This window comes from Castor canadensis, chromosome 7 (genome assembly GCF_047511655.1).
Source record: "Castor canadensis chromosome 7, mCasCan1.hap1v2, whole genome shotgun sequence".
NCBI lineage: Eukaryota > Metazoa > Chordata > Mammalia > Rodentia > Castoridae > Castor > Castor canadensis.
Window position 1 is genome coordinate 27,040,447 of NC_133392.1, and position 17,015 is coordinate 27,057,461.

Consider the following 17,015-nt stretch of genomic DNA (forward strand, 5'->3'; position numbering starts at 1 on the left):
TTAGCGGTACTGGGGCTTGAACTCAGGGCCTTTACCCTGAGCCACTCCACCAGTCCTATTTTTGTGAAGGGTTTTTCGAGATAGGGTCTCCAGACTATTTCCCCTCCCCCACCCCGCCCAGGCTGGCTTCAAACCGCGATCCTCCGGATCTCTGCCTCCTTAGTAGCTGAGATTCCAGGCGTGAGCGTGAGCTACCGGCCCCTTGGCCTGGTAACCTTTGTTTGTAAGCAGGGAGCCCCTCAGTTAGGGAAGACCAAGTCCTGTCCCGGACCATCCCTCCTGGCCTCCCTACGTCATCTGACAGGGTGCCGAGGTGGGGTAGGGAAATCCCCCAGGGTCTTGACGCAGTCCTGAAGTCTGCAGCTACTCGCTGCTCCCACACCCTCAGGTGGGGAACAGGAAAGTGTCTGAGATGACAATGCCCTTTTTGAGTGGGTGGGTGTGAACACCGCCTGGAGAGAACCCAGAAGTGAGGCTAGAATAAGGGGTCTTAAGAGTGGGAAAAGGGGCCTGAGGTGCTGACACAGCGGAGGCGCCCAAGGCGCGTCCCTTCCCCGGGGTGTCCTTTGAAGCTTGGAGGGAGCTTTTTATTTGGGGTCTATGGGGTCAGATGGGCTGGGAGAGGGAGCAGAGAAGCCGTGCGTCCCCATGCCTCGTCCTTGGTACGGCCTCCTGCCCCGCTTCTGGGCATGGAGACGGTTTCCGGCAGTTGCAGGGGGCACCGGCTCCCGCCCCCCCACATGGCAGCTGTTCCCCAGCTGCCCGGCCCCACCCCAAAGACAGCTGGGAGAGAGGTGAGGGAGGGGCGCGCGCGGGCCCAGCTGCTGGCTTCGGGCTAGGCCGGGGGAGGGCCGCGACATGAAAAGAGCCGGGCCGGCAGGGGTGGCGGGCGGAGGAAACCCCCCGGCGGTGGCCTCCTCGTGGGCTCCACACATCTGGGCCACAGGAGCCGCCGCCCCTGGTTTGTGGGGTGGGGAGACGCAGTCGGCTCCCAGCCCTTCCGGGAAAGGGCAGGCGTGGTGGCCTCTGAAAGGAAGGGGAGGGCAGGGTGGAAGCGCAAGACGTGCACCTGTGGGGACCGAGCTGTCTGCCTGGCCTTCCAGATCAGCGTGGCAAAGGCTTCTGGGCTGCTTTACTGAATGGGCCTGTGTCCTGGGGCAACTCCAGCTCTTTCTGGGCCTCCTCTTCCTCTCACTCTTTGGGGAGGTCGGTGACAGCTGCTCCTACAAAGCCAGGGACAGCTGGGGAGCTGGGGACAGCTGGATGGAGTTAGCATCTCCCTGCTTCTCTGGCTACCCAAGCTGGCTGCTTCCCTACAGCTGTGTGCCTTGAGTGTGTAATTGTTTGGGGTGGGCTTCAAAAGCTGGGAGGTGGTGGGACCTAAGCCCCTCCTACCCCCAGCAGAATGCCTCCTCCATATCTGATTGCTGCGCCTTTAGAAATGGGGCAGCTTCCTGTCTTGGCTCCCAACTCTTGGCATGGAGGATGTCCCAGGGCTCCTGAGAAGCTGGAGGGACAGTGAGACAGAAACAGATGAGAGTGAGGTGTCTATTATACACACAAGCACCTGCCCCAGGCATTCTTCCACCCTGTGTTGGAGGGGCATGGTGCCCCAGATAAATCTGCCCCCTCCCTTTTTGCCTCAAACAGGTTCAGGGGCAGAGAAGGGGGCAACCAGCTGTTGTCCTATTGCTCTGGTTCTGGTTCCCTGCTAGCCTGGGGAAGAGGGGCAGTGAAACAAGGGTCCAACCTCCCAGCAAGAATCATCTTCTGCAGGACAGGAGGTGGGCGCACTCAGGAAGACTTCCACTTTGATCAGACCAGCCCAACAGGCCAGGGACAAAGCATGATCATTTCTCCCTGAAGTAAATCACTGAGGAGGGTGACTAGGGATCAGTGAGGCTTTGACAACTGGTAAGGTACTTAATTCACAGGTTCCCTGAATCCTCTCAAACTTTTCAAGAAAAGAGAAAGAGAATTAGGTACCTACAGAGGTATCACCCCCTACTAGTAATGGCAAGAGGACTTGGGTTCACTTAAGCACACAGAAGGCTGAGGCAGGAGGATTATGAGTTTGAGGTCAGCCTGGGCTACATAGTGAGACTATCTTGAACAAAGATCAGGATCTCTATAGAGGAGAGCCTTGGGGTGTCCCAGCCCCATCTGCCACTTGTTCCCCAAGAGTGCCTGTGACCTGCAGCAGGCAGAACCCTGGCCAGCCCCTAATGGCAGCACGTCTCATATTCAGGAGTGCATCATAATCACCAGACTTAGGATGTAAATTCCTGGGCTCTCAGCAATTTTCACTGAGTTGAAACTGGATTCCCAAGTCATGCTTAAGACTGAGAAACTGCCAAAGGGGGTGGAGGGCTGTAGTTTTCATCTTGCTTTCCCACCTCTGTTCCTTCCAGGATCAAAGCTCTGTCACCGAAGGAAGCAGAGCTGAATGGCTTCCCTGGGCCCTATATCGTCCCCCCCACCCCAGCTGCATTAAGTCCTAAGGGACAGGGACTGTTCTGCCTCTGCACTGTAGCCCTGGACAGTGCCTGGGACATGGCATGTGCTCACCAAGTCTTTGTGGCTGGAAGGAGGTAAACTTCACAAGACTCACAGGAACATGTTTCTCCTTCTGTCCTAGCTAAAAGCACAATGGCAGAATCTCAAAGTGATGCCTGGCCCATGGAGCATGGAGCTGGGCCTGGGAGACCTTCAGCAAGTATTTGTCAAATGAACCTGAGGTCAAGAGCAGATACAGTCAGTCAATGCCTAAGGAATTGGCATTCACAGGCCTGGATTAGTCTTGACCCAGGAGTGCAGAGTCAAGGAAGGAGCTTGTCTTTAGAGGGTCCCTTCTCACACCAATGCCTGAAGACCCCAAGCCTGCGGGTGTTGGAGGGAGGGGGCTAAGAGGCGAGGCAGGGAGTGGGACTGCGCCATCATGTTTATTAGAAGGTTGGATTTCAGTGTGTGCTCTAGACAGATTACAGAATAAATACCTGCGCCTTGAGAACAGGAAGTCCACAATTCATACAAAGTGCTCACTACAGGAAGTTGCTGTGTCAAAATCCAGACAAGGACCCAACTCAGGCAGCCCCTCCTCCTCCACTGACCTCAACAAGGGCTGTGCTATTGTTTTTTATTTTATTATTTCTTTTATTTCTCTTTATTATTAATATTATTATTTGCTTTTGCTGTGGTCACTATCATTGGCAAAGTTCCTTTCCTCCTTTTCCTGGACACAGGGCACCTGTCTTTGAAAGATTCCACTCTGAAGCTGAAGGTGCCAAAAGCTGCTTGAGAAGTGGCCTTTGAACTCCGTCTGGGAGGATGGTGAGGAGAAGGAAGCAGGAGAAATTATTCTTGGCTTAAAAAAAAAAAAAAGTCCCACAATCTATAGGTCATTCCTTACTCCATCAGTGATCAAAACTGCCCAACAGAAAAACAAGAGGGAGGAGAGACTGGCCAGTGGGCACTGGTCCTTCCTCCTGGGCCAGTGAGGAGGGTTGGAGTCTCCAAGGCTTCAGGGGAAACTGAAGCCCATTCCAGCAACTGAGGTTATAAAGAGGAAGTAGTAGAAAAAAAAAAAAAAAAAAGGAGAGAGAGAACTTAAGTGCCTTGAGACACTTTCCCAACTCCAGGGCCACCTGTGGCCCCTACCCAGGTCAGCTCCCACTGGCACCTCCACGTCCAGGAGATTCATAATTAAAAAAAAAAAAAAAAAAGAAGAAAATCAAAAACAAAGCTTCAAACAAAAACAAAATCCAAAAGGAAAAGCCCTGGGGGAGCGGAGTGAGAAGGGAGAGGCAGGAAGGTGCAAGGGCAGGTCTCTGGATGCATAACCCTAGCCGCTGGGGCTGGGGGAAGGGTCCTGCCTGGCGTTAGCTCGTCACGTAGTGTTTGGTGGACGGCTGCCCATACACCCTGTAGAAATCCTGGTGGCCAGGCTGCTGGGAAGCATCGAGCCAGTCTCTGACTGCCAGGCCAGGAAGGGACTGGGGGACGGAGGGTGTGGGCGGGAGAGGGTGTGAGTACTCCTGTGAGGGCACTGTCCAGGGGAAGTGGCCGGAGCGGGGGTAGGGCTGGTGGCCGCCATGGTTGGCCACGGAAGAACAGTAACAGTTGTCCACAGAACAGACGAGAATCTTGCGGCCGCCATACTGGGGGAGCATGGGCTGCTGGGCGGCAGAGCCATTGGGGTACTGCGATGGGGGAAACACAGGACTTGAGTGCACTGGTTGGGCGCCGCCCGGCAGGGCCACCAAGTGCTGCGTGGAGCTGCAGGGCCCCAGAGGCTGCCCAGACTGGCCCTCGCCGCTGGCTGTGCCCGCTGCCCCGTACTGGCTGCCCACAGGGCCCGATGATGTCTCCAGGAAACTGGCCTCAGGGAAGGCCGTTGAATGCTTGCGCTTTTCTGCCCCAGAGCTGTTCACGCCACATGGGTACAAGGGGACACTCTGCAGGAAGGGCACTGGTGTGCTGAACGGGCCTGTGAAAAGTTTGGGGCAAAAGTTGTCAAAGCTCCCAGCCCAAGCTACCCAGGTCTCCCTTCCCCAGGGGACCTTGCATCTCCATGGGACCAACATACGACATCTTGGTCAGCGCTTACTTCTCCATTAGGCGGTAGAAACTATTACTCTGTTATTACAGCTGAAGAAACTGAGGCTTGGGTAGTAAAGCCACTTGCCATGGTCCATGGCTAGAAGTGGCAAAATCAGTATACCAGTCATCTAGGTAGGTCACGTCGCCTCTCAGAGGGAAGGTTCTGGCATTTACCCCTCCCCAAAGGGCTCTCTCCCTTCAGTGGTGGACCCCACCCTCACCTTCTAGCATCTTCCGTAACTGCTTCTCCTTCTTTGCCACTTCGTTCAGGAAGAGCTTGGAGTTCAGGTGGCCGATCTTAGGGGGAGAAAGGCTGCTACCCGTGCAGGTCTGGGTCCTGGGGGCAGTGGACGGGGGCATCTGCTGTGAGGAGGTATCACCAGTGAGCCCGCCCTACCTCCCTCCATGGGCCTGGCCCTCCCTGCCGTCCTCCAGATACATTTCCTTGAGGGCGGGGGACCACCTGCTCACCTGTCCATTAGGATTTTCACAGACTTGGTGTTCTGGAGGGAGAGAAAATGGTCAGTCAGTGGAAAAGGCAAGACAAAAGCTGCTCCATTCTCTTCTCTGCAGGCAGAGTCAACCCTTGGGTGGGCAAACAGCTGAATTTATTGAGTCCTCTGTAAGTGCTTTCTATGTATCCATTATTTTATTTACACAGCTACCTGGGCTACCTGGGGGGAGGGTGGGTCTATAGACCCTTAGACCTTTTATCTAAAGTTGCTAGGCCAGATGTGCTTTGGAATTTGGAATGTTCTAGATTTTAGAAGGGAACTATGTTACCTATACCATACATATCATCCCAGCAAGACACCACATTTCTGCAGCAACATGTTTATAAATTTTCTTACCAACTGAGATACAAAAAGATCATGAACTGCCTGACATCAGTTCTGGTCAATTTTTGCTATTGAATGAGTTGCCATTTCTGTTTCTGTTAGCTTTCAGAGTTTTAAAAAGTTTGGAATAATAAGCAGAGGATAACTATTATTAGCTCCATTTAATAGGTGAGGGAATAAGGCTCAGAAGGATTTGACTTGTCCAACATCACAACGTTAGGATGAGAAGGTGGGCAGATTCAAACCCGTGCAGGATGGCTCCAAAGTCAAGAGCATATGTGAGTGTGCTCTGGGGGACTGGTTGGGGAGCAGAGATTTGCAGAGTGGCCTCCGGCCCTGCGAGCCTACCTTCATGAAGCTGACATCTTCTGTTTTATCAAAGAGCAACTGCAGGGAGCCCAGCAGCTTCTTGGCCTCTTGCATGCGCTCCCCGAGGTGCAGCGCCTGCGCCGCGTTCTCACTGCAGAACTTGGCCTGGGCCTTGTCCAGGACCTCCACTGTTTGTCGCAGGTCCTCATCCAGCAGCTGGTGCAGCTTCTCATACTGCAGCCGCACTTCCTCCTTCAGCTGGCTCACTTTCTCCTTGGGTAGGGGATAAGAGAGGGTAAGCAGGTGAGCATTGGGACCTTGGGCTGCTGCTTCTACCCCGTCCCCTCCCAGATGCTGGAGTCTGGGACCCAGAGCCCACTGGCTCCGTGGGCAAGTTCCCCACTGGCAGCACTGGGTCTGTGCCAACCACCCCTACCAGTGAGGCTCATCCTCTGACAGTTCACTGAGTGACTGACAGAGGGCTCTGGCATAGAGCCACCCAACAGACCCTTCAGAAGGAAGTTGCCCGAAGCCCGGTTACCCCCACCATCTCTCCACACCCCCCTCCAAACTCCCCCTCCCCCCGCCCCACTGCCCCCAGGCTCAGGCTCCACTACCTCCACCAGACGCTTGTCTGACTCGAGCTTGTATAGCTGGTCCTCGATGTCCTGCTCTCGCTCCTCCAGCCGGTCCTGCTGCTTCATCAGCATCTTCTGCAGGGACAGGTGGGGTAGGAGTGTCAGAAGGGAATATTCTCCAATCTTACCAAGGGTGGCCTCCTTCCCTCTACATGACAAGACTTATCCTGGAGGTCCTTCCACCTAGATGACCTAAAACCTCTGCCACCAGCCCCACTCTGGCCCTTAGGCAACCCTAGGACCTTCTCAAAGCTACCAACCAGCCTGTGTTCTAGCACTTTCCAACACAGACTTATCCCAGCAATGCTACAGAGGTTCCTCACAGAAGAGGAAACTGAGGCCCAGAGAGTTTAAGTAATTTGTCCAAAATCATACCGCCAATAAGCAGAACAAACTCAGATGATCGGGCTAAAGGGTCTGTTCTTGCCCTTTTTAGTGATGGGTTTTCGAGATAGGATCTCACGAACTATTTGCCTGGGCTGGCTTCGAGCTGTGATCCTCCTGATCTCTGTCTCCTGAGTAGCTAGGGTGATAGGCATGAGCCACTAGTGCCTGGCTGTAGGGTCTGTTCTTATCCTAGCCAGGATACCTCTCCCTGGGGAGCAAAATCTTAGAGATAAAGGAGTACAGTGCGATGCAGAGGGTCCAATAACCATTCAAGGTCATATAGGTTCTCTGGTCCAGTTAAGATCTCACTTTATAGTTTCCTTACATTAGAGGGCAGTGAGCCAGTCACCTCTTCCCCTGCTCTTGAGGCTGAAAGCTAGGCCTCCAGTCCTAACTCCCTCAGCACCTTGGTGAGACCCAGGCTCTCCTAAAACCTGAAGCCAAACTACTGCCAGATGAAGTTATTTTTATTTTTTGGTGGTACTGAGGATTGAACTCAGGGTCTCACACACTTGCTAGGCAGGCGCCTACTTGAGCCATTCTGGCAGCCCTTAAAGCTCAGAGGCCTGAGTCTTGCAGAGATCAGACCATGCTGTGTGAGACTATTATAAAGCACTAGAATAGGGACTGTGGATGTAGTTTGGTAGCAGAGTCCTTGCCTGGGGATGGTGTTCCATCCCCAGCCCTGGGCAGGAGGAGGTAGGGAGAGGACTCTAAAATAGAGCTGTCAAAAAGAGCTTTCTGACGATGGCAACATTTGGTATTAGTAGTGTCCAATAGTAGCTACATGTAGCTATTGAGCACTTGCAATGAGGTGGTGTAACTGAGGAACTGAGGCTGAGTTTAGTTTGTTTACTTGAGACAGGGTCTGGCTATGTAGCCCAGGCTGGCCTCCAACTGCTGATCTTTCTACCGCCACTGCCCAACTGCTGAGATTACAGGTGTGTACCACCACATTTAAAGTGTGGGCCACTTCCATTTAAATAGCCCTATGTGACTAGTGGTCACCATACAGGACAGCACAGTTATAGAAGGAAGGCAGAATTTGATAGTCCCACTATATGGCTAGGATAGAGAGGGGTCAGCACAAACTCAGTGTGTGCTGGGGTCATGGAAAGTTTTCCAGAGTTGGGCCTTCAAGGCTAGACAAAGGAAGATAGAAGACACCATGGGCTGCAGAAAAACATCAACAGAGTGCAGGGAGGTGAAGTGCCCTGGGGACCACCACCTTGGAGGTGAGCAGAATTCAATAACTTTCCAAGGTCACCCAGACCCTCTGGCCCAGCCAAAAATTCCACACTAGAAGGCTGGAACTCATGTGTAAAAGGGTCTTCATTGCTATACTAAGAAGTATTTAAAAGGAGGGAATCATTGAGAGTTCTTGATCAAGGGAGAGGCCCTGTTTCAAGAAGTGTATTTGATGAGGGGGGAGAAGAGAGTTAGAGAAATAGGAGATAAAGAATTTGAGCCTGTGGCTCAAACCTGTAATCTTAGCTACTCAGGAGGCAGAGATCAGGAGGATCGAGGTTCAGAGCCAGCCCTGGCAAGAGACCCTATCTCGAAAAACCCTATCACACAAAAAAACTGGGCTGGTGGAGTGGCTCAAGGTGAAGGCTCTGAGTTCAAGCCCCAGTACTGGGGGAAAAAAAAAAACAACAAAAAACCTCAAGGATAGCTTTGCTGCTATCCTTATCCACTTCCCTTTATAGTCAGGCCTAACAGCCGTATAACACATTTACTGAATAAACCCAGGGGTCCTGCACACAAAGTAAGATTTACCAAGCAGCTCTACGTAATTATAGAGACACATAGAAAGTGTCCATTCGGCAAGGACTGGTTTTTTTTCTTTCCCTGTGGGGGCTTGGAGTGACCTTTGAGTTTGACCCCTGACCCCTCTCCCAGCCTGATGGCTTCCCAAAGATAAGTTGTCAACAATTTCTTCCTCACTCTCTCATCCCATTTTACTTACAGGGAATCCAATGCCAGCAAGCACCTTCAGTCAGACCCTGTTTTGTGTGGGTAGCTATCCCAGAAATAAAGAATCAGGATGCTGGAGCCAGGAGGAGGTAGGGTGGGATAAGACTCTCCTTCCAAGCTGGGAAAGCCTGGGGCCCTCCCCCAGCTGGCTCCATCTTTCACTGACCTTTCCATCAGAGCGCTGCCTTTCCATCAGGTCCTGACCTCTTGGCTCAACATATACAGGGATCTGTGCCAGTCTAAGGGTCAGGCCAGTAATAAACACAGCTTGGGTGGGTATAGGAAGGAGGTGCACACATTCCAGTTGGGCCCTAAGGCCCCCTCATGCACTTACACTTGGACCTAACCCCTGCACAGTGAAGGCTGGACCGAGTAGAGGTCCTAGACAATGGAGGGAGTCTGCCATAAAGGCACAGTGGCTAGGACAGTCCTAGAGAAACATGAGGCCTGCTTGCCTCCCCTGTAACAAATGTCCCTCAAACTCGTCTGCCGCTGCCCTACACCCACACTTAGGACCCTCCAGGTGCACCTCAGGGTCCAGGGCACTCCTTTCATCCCAGGGCCCAGGACATCTGACATCTACACATGTTGCACCACAGTCTCCCTGCTCAATTACTTCTGGATGATCAAACCCATCAGGAACAGATTAGAAGGATGGAAGGCTGAGTCCCAGGGGTGGGGAGGAAAGTTGCACTTTCCTTTCAGGTTCCCAGAGCAGCTCCCTTCAAAATGCCAGGAACGGGGCTGTCAGGATTCAACCCTCAAGGACCCCACTGAAGCCCTCCAGGGGTTCATGGCTGACTCACCTCCTGCCCAGTTCTGGGGGTGGAGCTCAGCCCCTTCCCTCTTCTAGACTTGTATTTTCTCTGTAGGCACTTCTACCCTGAGACCCCCCTGGAAAAGGAGGGAGTTTAGCAAAGGCAGTGACCCTAGCAGGTGGCTGGGTCTCTCCTCTCTCCCACCTCAGAGCCATCAAGGTCCTAGAGGCCGAGAGGGGGAAAGGGGGAAGAAAGCTGGCCAGAGGAGGTTGCTGGCCCATCAGGAATAGGAGGGGACCCACGATGGCCAGCTCAGGCTTTCAGGGCTTGCCTTCCCTCAGGACCAGGTGATCTTAATCCTGTTATAGACCCTGGGAGAAGGGATCTATCACTTTACCGCAAGGACCAGGATACTCAGCTGTTACCCCTCCATTACTCTCACCCCAATTCTACAAAAGGAAACCATCAGGCTAGGGAGATACTGAAGGACCTTGCTTAGGAAGCAAGGCCTGTGTCTCTCCTTACCCCAGTAGCTTCCTTTCCATCCCAATCCCCCACCTGCTTCCCCAGGAAATCACATCTCTCACTTTGGTTGGATCAGAACAAGGCCTCCCAGTGCGGGGGTGGGAAGACTTTACAAACTTCTCCCAGCCCACCAAGAGCCACCTGGACTGTGACACACTTCAACTGTATGGAGGTGGGAACCATGGTCTAGAAGTCCTGGAGGGACCAGGCTTCCGGAGGAGGAGGAACGCAGTGTGGGACCTGCTCACCCCAGTCTCTGCCCCTCAGGGCCTCCTGTCTTCTGGGGTTTGCTCCGGGTTCTGTGAGGCACTCTAGTCACATGCCTCAAGGCCCCACCCAGGGCACTCTGCCCCTGAGTCTGCCTTGAGTTGCTCCTTCTGTGCCTAGAGTGGGGGGATAGGAGAGTCCTAAGCTTTTACCTTCTAGCTCCTAGAAAGCCTCAGGTGCCTCTAGAGCCTGGCTGGCCAGGCCCTGCTGGCATTTTGCTGCCAGACTGCTGAACTGGGCAGACAGGTGAGGCCTGGGGATTCTAAGCTGTATAAAAGTTAATAAATAATAATAATAAAAGCCTCAAGTCAACCTTGAAGAGAAGCAAGGTCAGGACTGAACAGGCAAGGGCTGGGGAAGAGACAGGTTCTTGGTTTGCAGGCAAGGCTGAGGCTGGCTCCAGCAGCCCCATGGTGGCAGGAAGGAGGTCAGGGGGCTGTTAGATGTTTCTCATGTCAGTTCTAGCTCTGGCTCCAGCCCAACTCAAAGTTCCCCCATCTTAACTTTTTCCCCAGCTGCCAGGGCCTCCCCTCATTCCTCCACTTAAGCCCCCAGCCCAAAGCACTCTCCCCTTTTCTCCAAAAAGTCCCCTATCCCTGCCTCTCTGGCAATCATGTAAATCCCAAGCTGGGGAAACCAGATCCAGAAACAGAAGGGGTAGAAGCCAGGGCAAGGTAAGCCAGCACCTTGCAGGCAAGCCCAAGCTCGGTAGGCCAAGAGAGGGCTTCCCAGCAGCAGAGTGGAATTAGCTTTTGCCATGCAGAGAGCAGCGCTCTGGGGCAGCAGAACAAAGAGGCGAGAGAGAAAGCCCCCCTTTGTCTGGGTCTGAATGCCAGGCCAGTCAAGGAGGAAGGCTTTCCCTGAGCCAGGGATGAGGCCAGCCAGGCCTGCTGGCTCAGTCCAGGGCAGAGGCCCAAGTCAGGCTTCCTGTGCCCACCCATGCTGCCCCCTCCCCCACAGCTCTGCAGGATCTGTTGGTGCTCCTACCTCCTCAACACCCACCACAGGCAAGAGCTCAAACTAGGGTGACTCCCATCTTTACCGCCTTTCCTCAATACCCTCACCAGGTGAGAAAGTCGCAAGCCACCTGGCAGACTCACAGTCACCCCATTACCTGAGTAAGCACAGTCAGAGCAACAGTGAAGTACACAGCAAGTTCAACGCAGGTACGCAGCCAACATGGCACAGAGACACCTCTCTCTGTCACACACCCCCCCCCACCATACCTTCCTGACCCCACACCCCCAGTCACACACAAAACTATGTAATGTGATTAAGTCAGTCAGACACAAGTCCTTTCAAGAGATACCTATGTGAGACATAAAACTGAGTTCCATGTGAGGCATACATCCCAGACACACACACCTCTGCAGACATGGATGCACAGCACCCAGGGCTGCAGGAGGCAGAGTAATCAATAGGGCGTGCATGACAGGCACCCTGCTGTGTCAGCAGGATCCTGGGGTAGAGATGGGGAGGCGGTGCTGGGCCTCTGCCTGAGGCTCCTCTTATGGCCCAGGGAGGAAGGCTGAGATCAGGATGATCAGGGAGAGGGCAGTACATACTCCCGCCCCCGCACCCATGGCCTCCCCAGTCTGCTGTGGGCAGAGGGAGCAGTGGGTCTGCATTGCCTATGTCGGGCTGCAGCCCCAGCCTAGCTGTGTCCCCGGCCTTCCCTCCCAGAGCCACCTCCCAGAGAGGGACACACAAGCAGAGTCTTAGGACTCCCTCCAGGGTCCCAGTGCACTTTTCTCTAGCACAGACAACATGAGCAGGGTGCCCTCACCCCAGGTAGCTGCAAACCCCCAACTGGTGGGAGCAGTGGGATCTGCTCTCCAGACAACACTTCTCATCTCTGTATCTGGAAGGATGCAAGAACAGGGTCCCGGCAACACTTCCAGCCTTGACCTGGGGTCACAAGCGCAAACAGACACAGTTGAACACACACACACAAAAACCAGGCCCTCGCTTGGGTCCTTTCTATGTTGACGGAAGTCACAAGGGTGCTCCCAACTCCCCCTCATTCCCTGGCTACTCAGATGGACCTCTGAACCTGGGGGCTGGAAGGGGGCTTGTTCACCCAAGGCTGCTAGACCTGTACTCCACTTGGATGTTCCAATCCTGGGCCCTTAGCCCTGCCCCCCTTCCCCGCCCACCATAGTCCCATGGGAAAGAATACTGAGGGTAGAGACAAGTCCCAGAGAACAATCTTGAGGCCCATCAGGTGGGCACCCAAGCCTCAGGCAATGTGGCCAACACATTGGCTTCCCAAGGGCAAAGCGGGGCAACTACCTGACCTGAACAGTTTCTCAGGCTGGGTAGAGGCCTTGCTCCTGTCCCTGAACCCCACTCCAGCTCAAGTGCACAAGTGGGTACTTATGAGCACGTGAGGGTAGGGACACCAGGGGAAGGTTAATCAGGATTTCCTATTTCTAGCCAACTGATGTGGCACCTCAGAGCCTCTCTAGGAGGACAAGAGAGGAAGTGCGAGAAATAGCCTAGATTTTTAGGCATATGCCAGGTCTCTGTGCCTTTGCCCCTAAATTCTGGGTGGTACCAGCAAAGGCCCTTTAAGACAGACGCCCTCCAGCAAGGCAAAAGGGGCCAAGGCAAAGGTCCCCCCCATTTGGCCTAGAGGGAGAAAGGGTAAGAGGGAGGGAGTGAGAGAGAGAGAGAGAGAGAGAAGAGAAGAGGGAGGAGAGAGAGCCAGCAAGGTTCTTCCTTTCAGCTTCCCCATGGTTCACCCCCTCCCCAGAGGGCAGACCCCTATTCCCCCACATTCAATAAGTCAAAATCACACTTGAGTGACACTGGACTATTCAAGAGTTTCCAACCCCAGTACACTGGGGCACCAAGAAGAATGGAGGTTAGGGAGCCTCGAGGAGTATGAGACTCAGGCTGCTGCTGCTGCTAGGCACAGATGCTGAGTGCACAAAACTGCACATCTGGCTCTAATGCAACCCACTACTTCTGAGCTTACACACACACACACACACACACACTCTCTCTCTCTCTCTCTCTCTCTCTCTCTCTCTCTCAGAGTTGCTGACAAAGTTCAGTGCCTGCTTCCATCCCATCTTAAAGTCTGGAGACCAGGGGCCTGCTGGCAGAAAACCAAGGGTATACCCTGTAAGAAAGCGCCACCCTCTAACCCCTCAACGCTACAGGCAGGAGACAGGTCCTTATGAGGGCACATATAGACACACACCTAAGTATATGTTCCTATGACCCAGTCATGTATAATAAAGTTTTCTCCCCACCCCAACTAAGACATCCCTGGCACTCAGACTGACCCCACTTGAGAACAGACTCAAGGGTGCAGGAACACCCTTGGGTGCTGTCCCCTCCTGTTCCTCTCAGCCACATCACCTTCCTTCTCCTCCACCCACTTCCCACTGCCAATCCCATGACAGAGAACTGGACAGTCCTCCTTCCTCCAGCCTCTTCACTTATCCCAGCCTCCTCCCCTGCCATCTCTATTGATAGCAGCAGCTCCCAACACTGGGGAAAATGTGGGCTGTGCCTGCCCTGGTTTGAGGGTAGAGGACACCAGGGCTTCTTAGGCTCCTTCACTTCCCTTGTCCTGGTCTTTTTCAACCTTGGTGTGTGTGTGGGGGGGGAAGTGGCCCCTCTCTCCACATCCCCCCCACTTCCTTTAAGAAACCAGAGGCCTATCCTGGCACAAAAACCCAGAGCTAGCCCATCAGATTGCAAACTAATTATACTGCAAATTTTGTTATCCTCGCCTGGGCCTGCGGTGGCCCTCCTGCCTTTTGTTGGTTGTATATGTATGTTTTTTAATTGCTAAACAGTGACTCATTCTGCTCCCCCCCCCACAGGAAACAGCCCCCATCTACAATCATGTCCTGCTCAGAGCTTCCTCATACCCTATTGGCCTCACTAGCCTCCAGGGGCCCCCACCCATAAACACTCCCAAGTCCTACTAAAGCCAACCTCACCCCCATGATTATCACACCCAGGCCCCAAGCTGGAACTTCCGAGAGGACTCAGTCAGTCTTAGGCCAACCCTTTCCTTTTGGTGAGTCAATCCTGAGAGCCAGGGGACTGGGGAGGGACCTAGGAGGAGCCCCCTCCACTGAAGGGGATGGAAGTATGCCTCAGTTCAGCTCCCAAGCCAGGCCCAGAGGCCTGAGGGGGGGGAGGGAGGTTTTGACATTGGCCGCTGCTGCAGGGTGTATACAATGGGAGGGGGTGCGGTTCTGTAATCACCCAGCCGGCAGCCCAGGGGAGCCAGCTGCCTGAAACCAGATTTCAAGGCGGCTCAACCTTAAACCCACAGGATTCTTTTTCCGTCCTCCACCTCCCCTTCCCAAATGTGGGAGGGCTGTGCTGGAGGGCTGGGCTGGGAGGAAAGAGCCCAGGGTGAGGAAGATACATACTTTAAGGTTTGTTCATGCAGGACGGACAAAATACACAGACACAGGGGCAGCCTCTCACATGGCGAGCGTCTTGCTGGGACTAAGCCGCAGAGCTGAGACACGGTTGGGTGACTCCTCTGGCTGTCCAGGCCTTGCCCAGATAGATAGGGGAGTTCTGCTTTCCCTCCGGAAGCTCCCCCCCACCTCCAGTGTGTTTCCAATAGAGCTTAAAACTAACATGGCTGCTTTTGTTTACTTCCTCATTGGTATGCCAACATCATGGATCATGTCAGCCACAGCAGCGGCACCAGGACACTCATTACATAAACAGCAGCTGGAGAAGCAGGACCGGGGTCACTGCCTTGGTGACTTCCCGTAGGGCTCACAGTAACAACGCTGGGGGAGGGATCTGCTTTAAACAGAAAAGCAACACCCAAACTGTACCTCTGACAGCCTCCCCACCCCAATTCTATAAAGGACTCGCAAAATGGACCCTAAGAGCACAGGTGTGAGAATGCATCCAGCAGCGATCTGGGGCCCTTCATACCAGGTCCCTGCCCCAAAACTTTCAGAGAAGAGTTTGGAAAAGGGCCACAAGAGTCAGCCTGTCGGGATGGGTGGTCCCCAGGCGGGAGGGAGTGTGTAAGTGCGTGCAGGGTACTTGCCCGGATCTCATTCCTCCGGATCTCCACGTCGCACACCGAGTGTCCCTGATGCGCGCCGCTGTAGTAGCAGCAGTACTGGCACACGGCCACCTGCTCGGCCTCGCAGTGGTAGAGGCGGTAGGCGTTGTGCTGCGGGCAGCTCCAGGCCCGCACGTCGTCCGCCTCCACCAGGAGGTGCCCGCGGGCGGTGGAGGGCTGCTGCAGGTGCGTCTGCACGTGGGACTGGCAGCAGGGCGCCTCGCAGCGCAGGCAGACCTTCTGCGCGGGCAGTGGGGGGCCGCGGCGGCAGAACACGCAGTGCAGCGCCGCCGGTGGCTTCTCCACGTGCAGGGCATTGAACTTCTCTACGATGTTGGTGAGCTTCAGGTTCTTCTCCAGGCCCGGCTTCTGGTTGTAGGCCTGGTTGCACTCCGGACAGCGCACCAGGCCGCTGTCCTTGGCCCACGCCTCGCCGATGCAGCCCCGGCAGAAGTTGTGTTTGCACGGCAGCTGCACCGGCTCCACGAAGACGTGCAGGCAGATGGGGCAGATGAGCTCCTCCTCGAAGCAGTTCTTCCAATTCTCCGCCATGGCGGCTGCGGCCAGGGGGCCCAGGCAGGCCTCCCTAACTCTCCAACCCTGGGGGTTCGTCCGGTGCAGCTGTGGGCCCAAGGAGCTCGGAGCTCCGGCCCCCGGCGGCCCCGACTGTCGCTCAGTCACCAGCGCCTTCCGCGTGCCCGCCCCCCAGAGGAGGGAGCCTCGGTCCTCACGCCGCGCGCGCCGCGGGTTGCGCCTCCTCCTCCTCCTCCTCCCGAGCGCCTAGCGGGAGGCGGTGGACTAAACCAGGGCCGCGGCCGGGGAACCAGCCCTGGAGCAGAGCGCAAGGATCCAAATTCCATATACGAGGCCGCCTCTTCGTCGGCTCGGCTAGGGCAGCGTCGGCGCGCGGCCTCCGCTCGGCCCCGCGGCTGACATCGGGTGCGACCCACGGCGGACGAAGCCCGGGAGCCGCACACTTCCTTTAGCGACGGCCTCGGCGATGGTGGCTCCCGCCCGGCTCGTCGGCGCCGCGCCTCCCTCGCCTGGCTGGGGGCCGAGGTCCGAGGGGCCCTAGAAGCTGGTGCGGCCGCGCTGAGCGTTTCTAGATCCGGACGGGGCCGACAAGGCGAGCCGACTGTCCCCGGGCCGTGGAGCGGGCGTTCCCCCGCTGGTCGAGCGGGTGCGGGTGCGGGCGCCGGCTGCGGGGCACGGACGGGCAGACTCCGGGGCGCTGCGTGCGCGCTGGGGCAGTCATTCAGATGAAATTCCAGTCCCCGGCCAGAGACACCAGCCCGCCTCTGCCTTCCTCCTCCCTTCACAAATAGAAACGGAAGGGGGAGGGAGAGAAGTGGAAAAAAAGGCAACCAGAAAGAGAGGGAGGGAGGGAGAAGCCCCGGAGGTGCTCTGGCCTGACCCCCTTGTCGCTACTTCGGCGCTCCCCCGAGGACCCGCTCAGGGCGCCCCCCCCGCCGCGGAGAGACCCCTCTCTCCCTCTCCGCGCAGGGCGGGCTCCTAGGCTCTGCCCAGGAAAACAAGGATTGATCAAACTAGAAAGGAATTTTTCTCAACTGCTAATGAACAGGAGGCTCGGCTCCCGGCCCTCCCCTCCCCCCGCCGGTCCTCCCCTTCACCCCCCTGGCCCCCTCCCCCCCCC

At 55.4% G+C, this 17,015-nt stretch overlaps 1 protein-coding gene across 3 annotated transcripts; it reads right to left on the reverse strand.

Moving 5' to 3' along the window:
* Positions 1 to 2,923: 2,923 nt before the first annotated feature.
* Positions 2,924 to 16,987, reverse strand: Trim8 (tripartite motif containing 8). 3 transcript variants are annotated; one of them, XM_020171194.2, is made up of 6 exons: positions 15,344 to 16,987; positions 6,365 to 6,460; positions 5,787 to 6,020; positions 5,071 to 5,102; positions 4,821 to 4,936; positions 2,924 to 4,486 (listed from the first exon to the last, which is right to left on the reverse strand). In XM_020171194.2, exons 1-6 carry the CDS (start codon positions 15,911 to 15,913, stop codon positions 3,879 to 3,881), a joined length of 1,656 nt encoding a protein of 551 aa, XP_020026783.1. In that variant the 5' UTR covers positions 15,914 to 16,987; the 3' UTR covers positions 2,924 to 3,878. The 3 variants fall into 3 exon arrangements, with proteins under 3 accessions (XP_020026783.1, XP_073934520.1, XP_073934521.1); XM_074078419.1 differs by lacking the exon at positions 15,344 to 16,987 and adding an exon at positions 14,700 to 15,318; XM_074078420.1 differs by lacking the exon at positions 15,344 to 16,987 and adding an exon at positions 10,281 to 11,509.
* Positions 16,988 to 17,015: the final 28 nt, after the last annotated feature.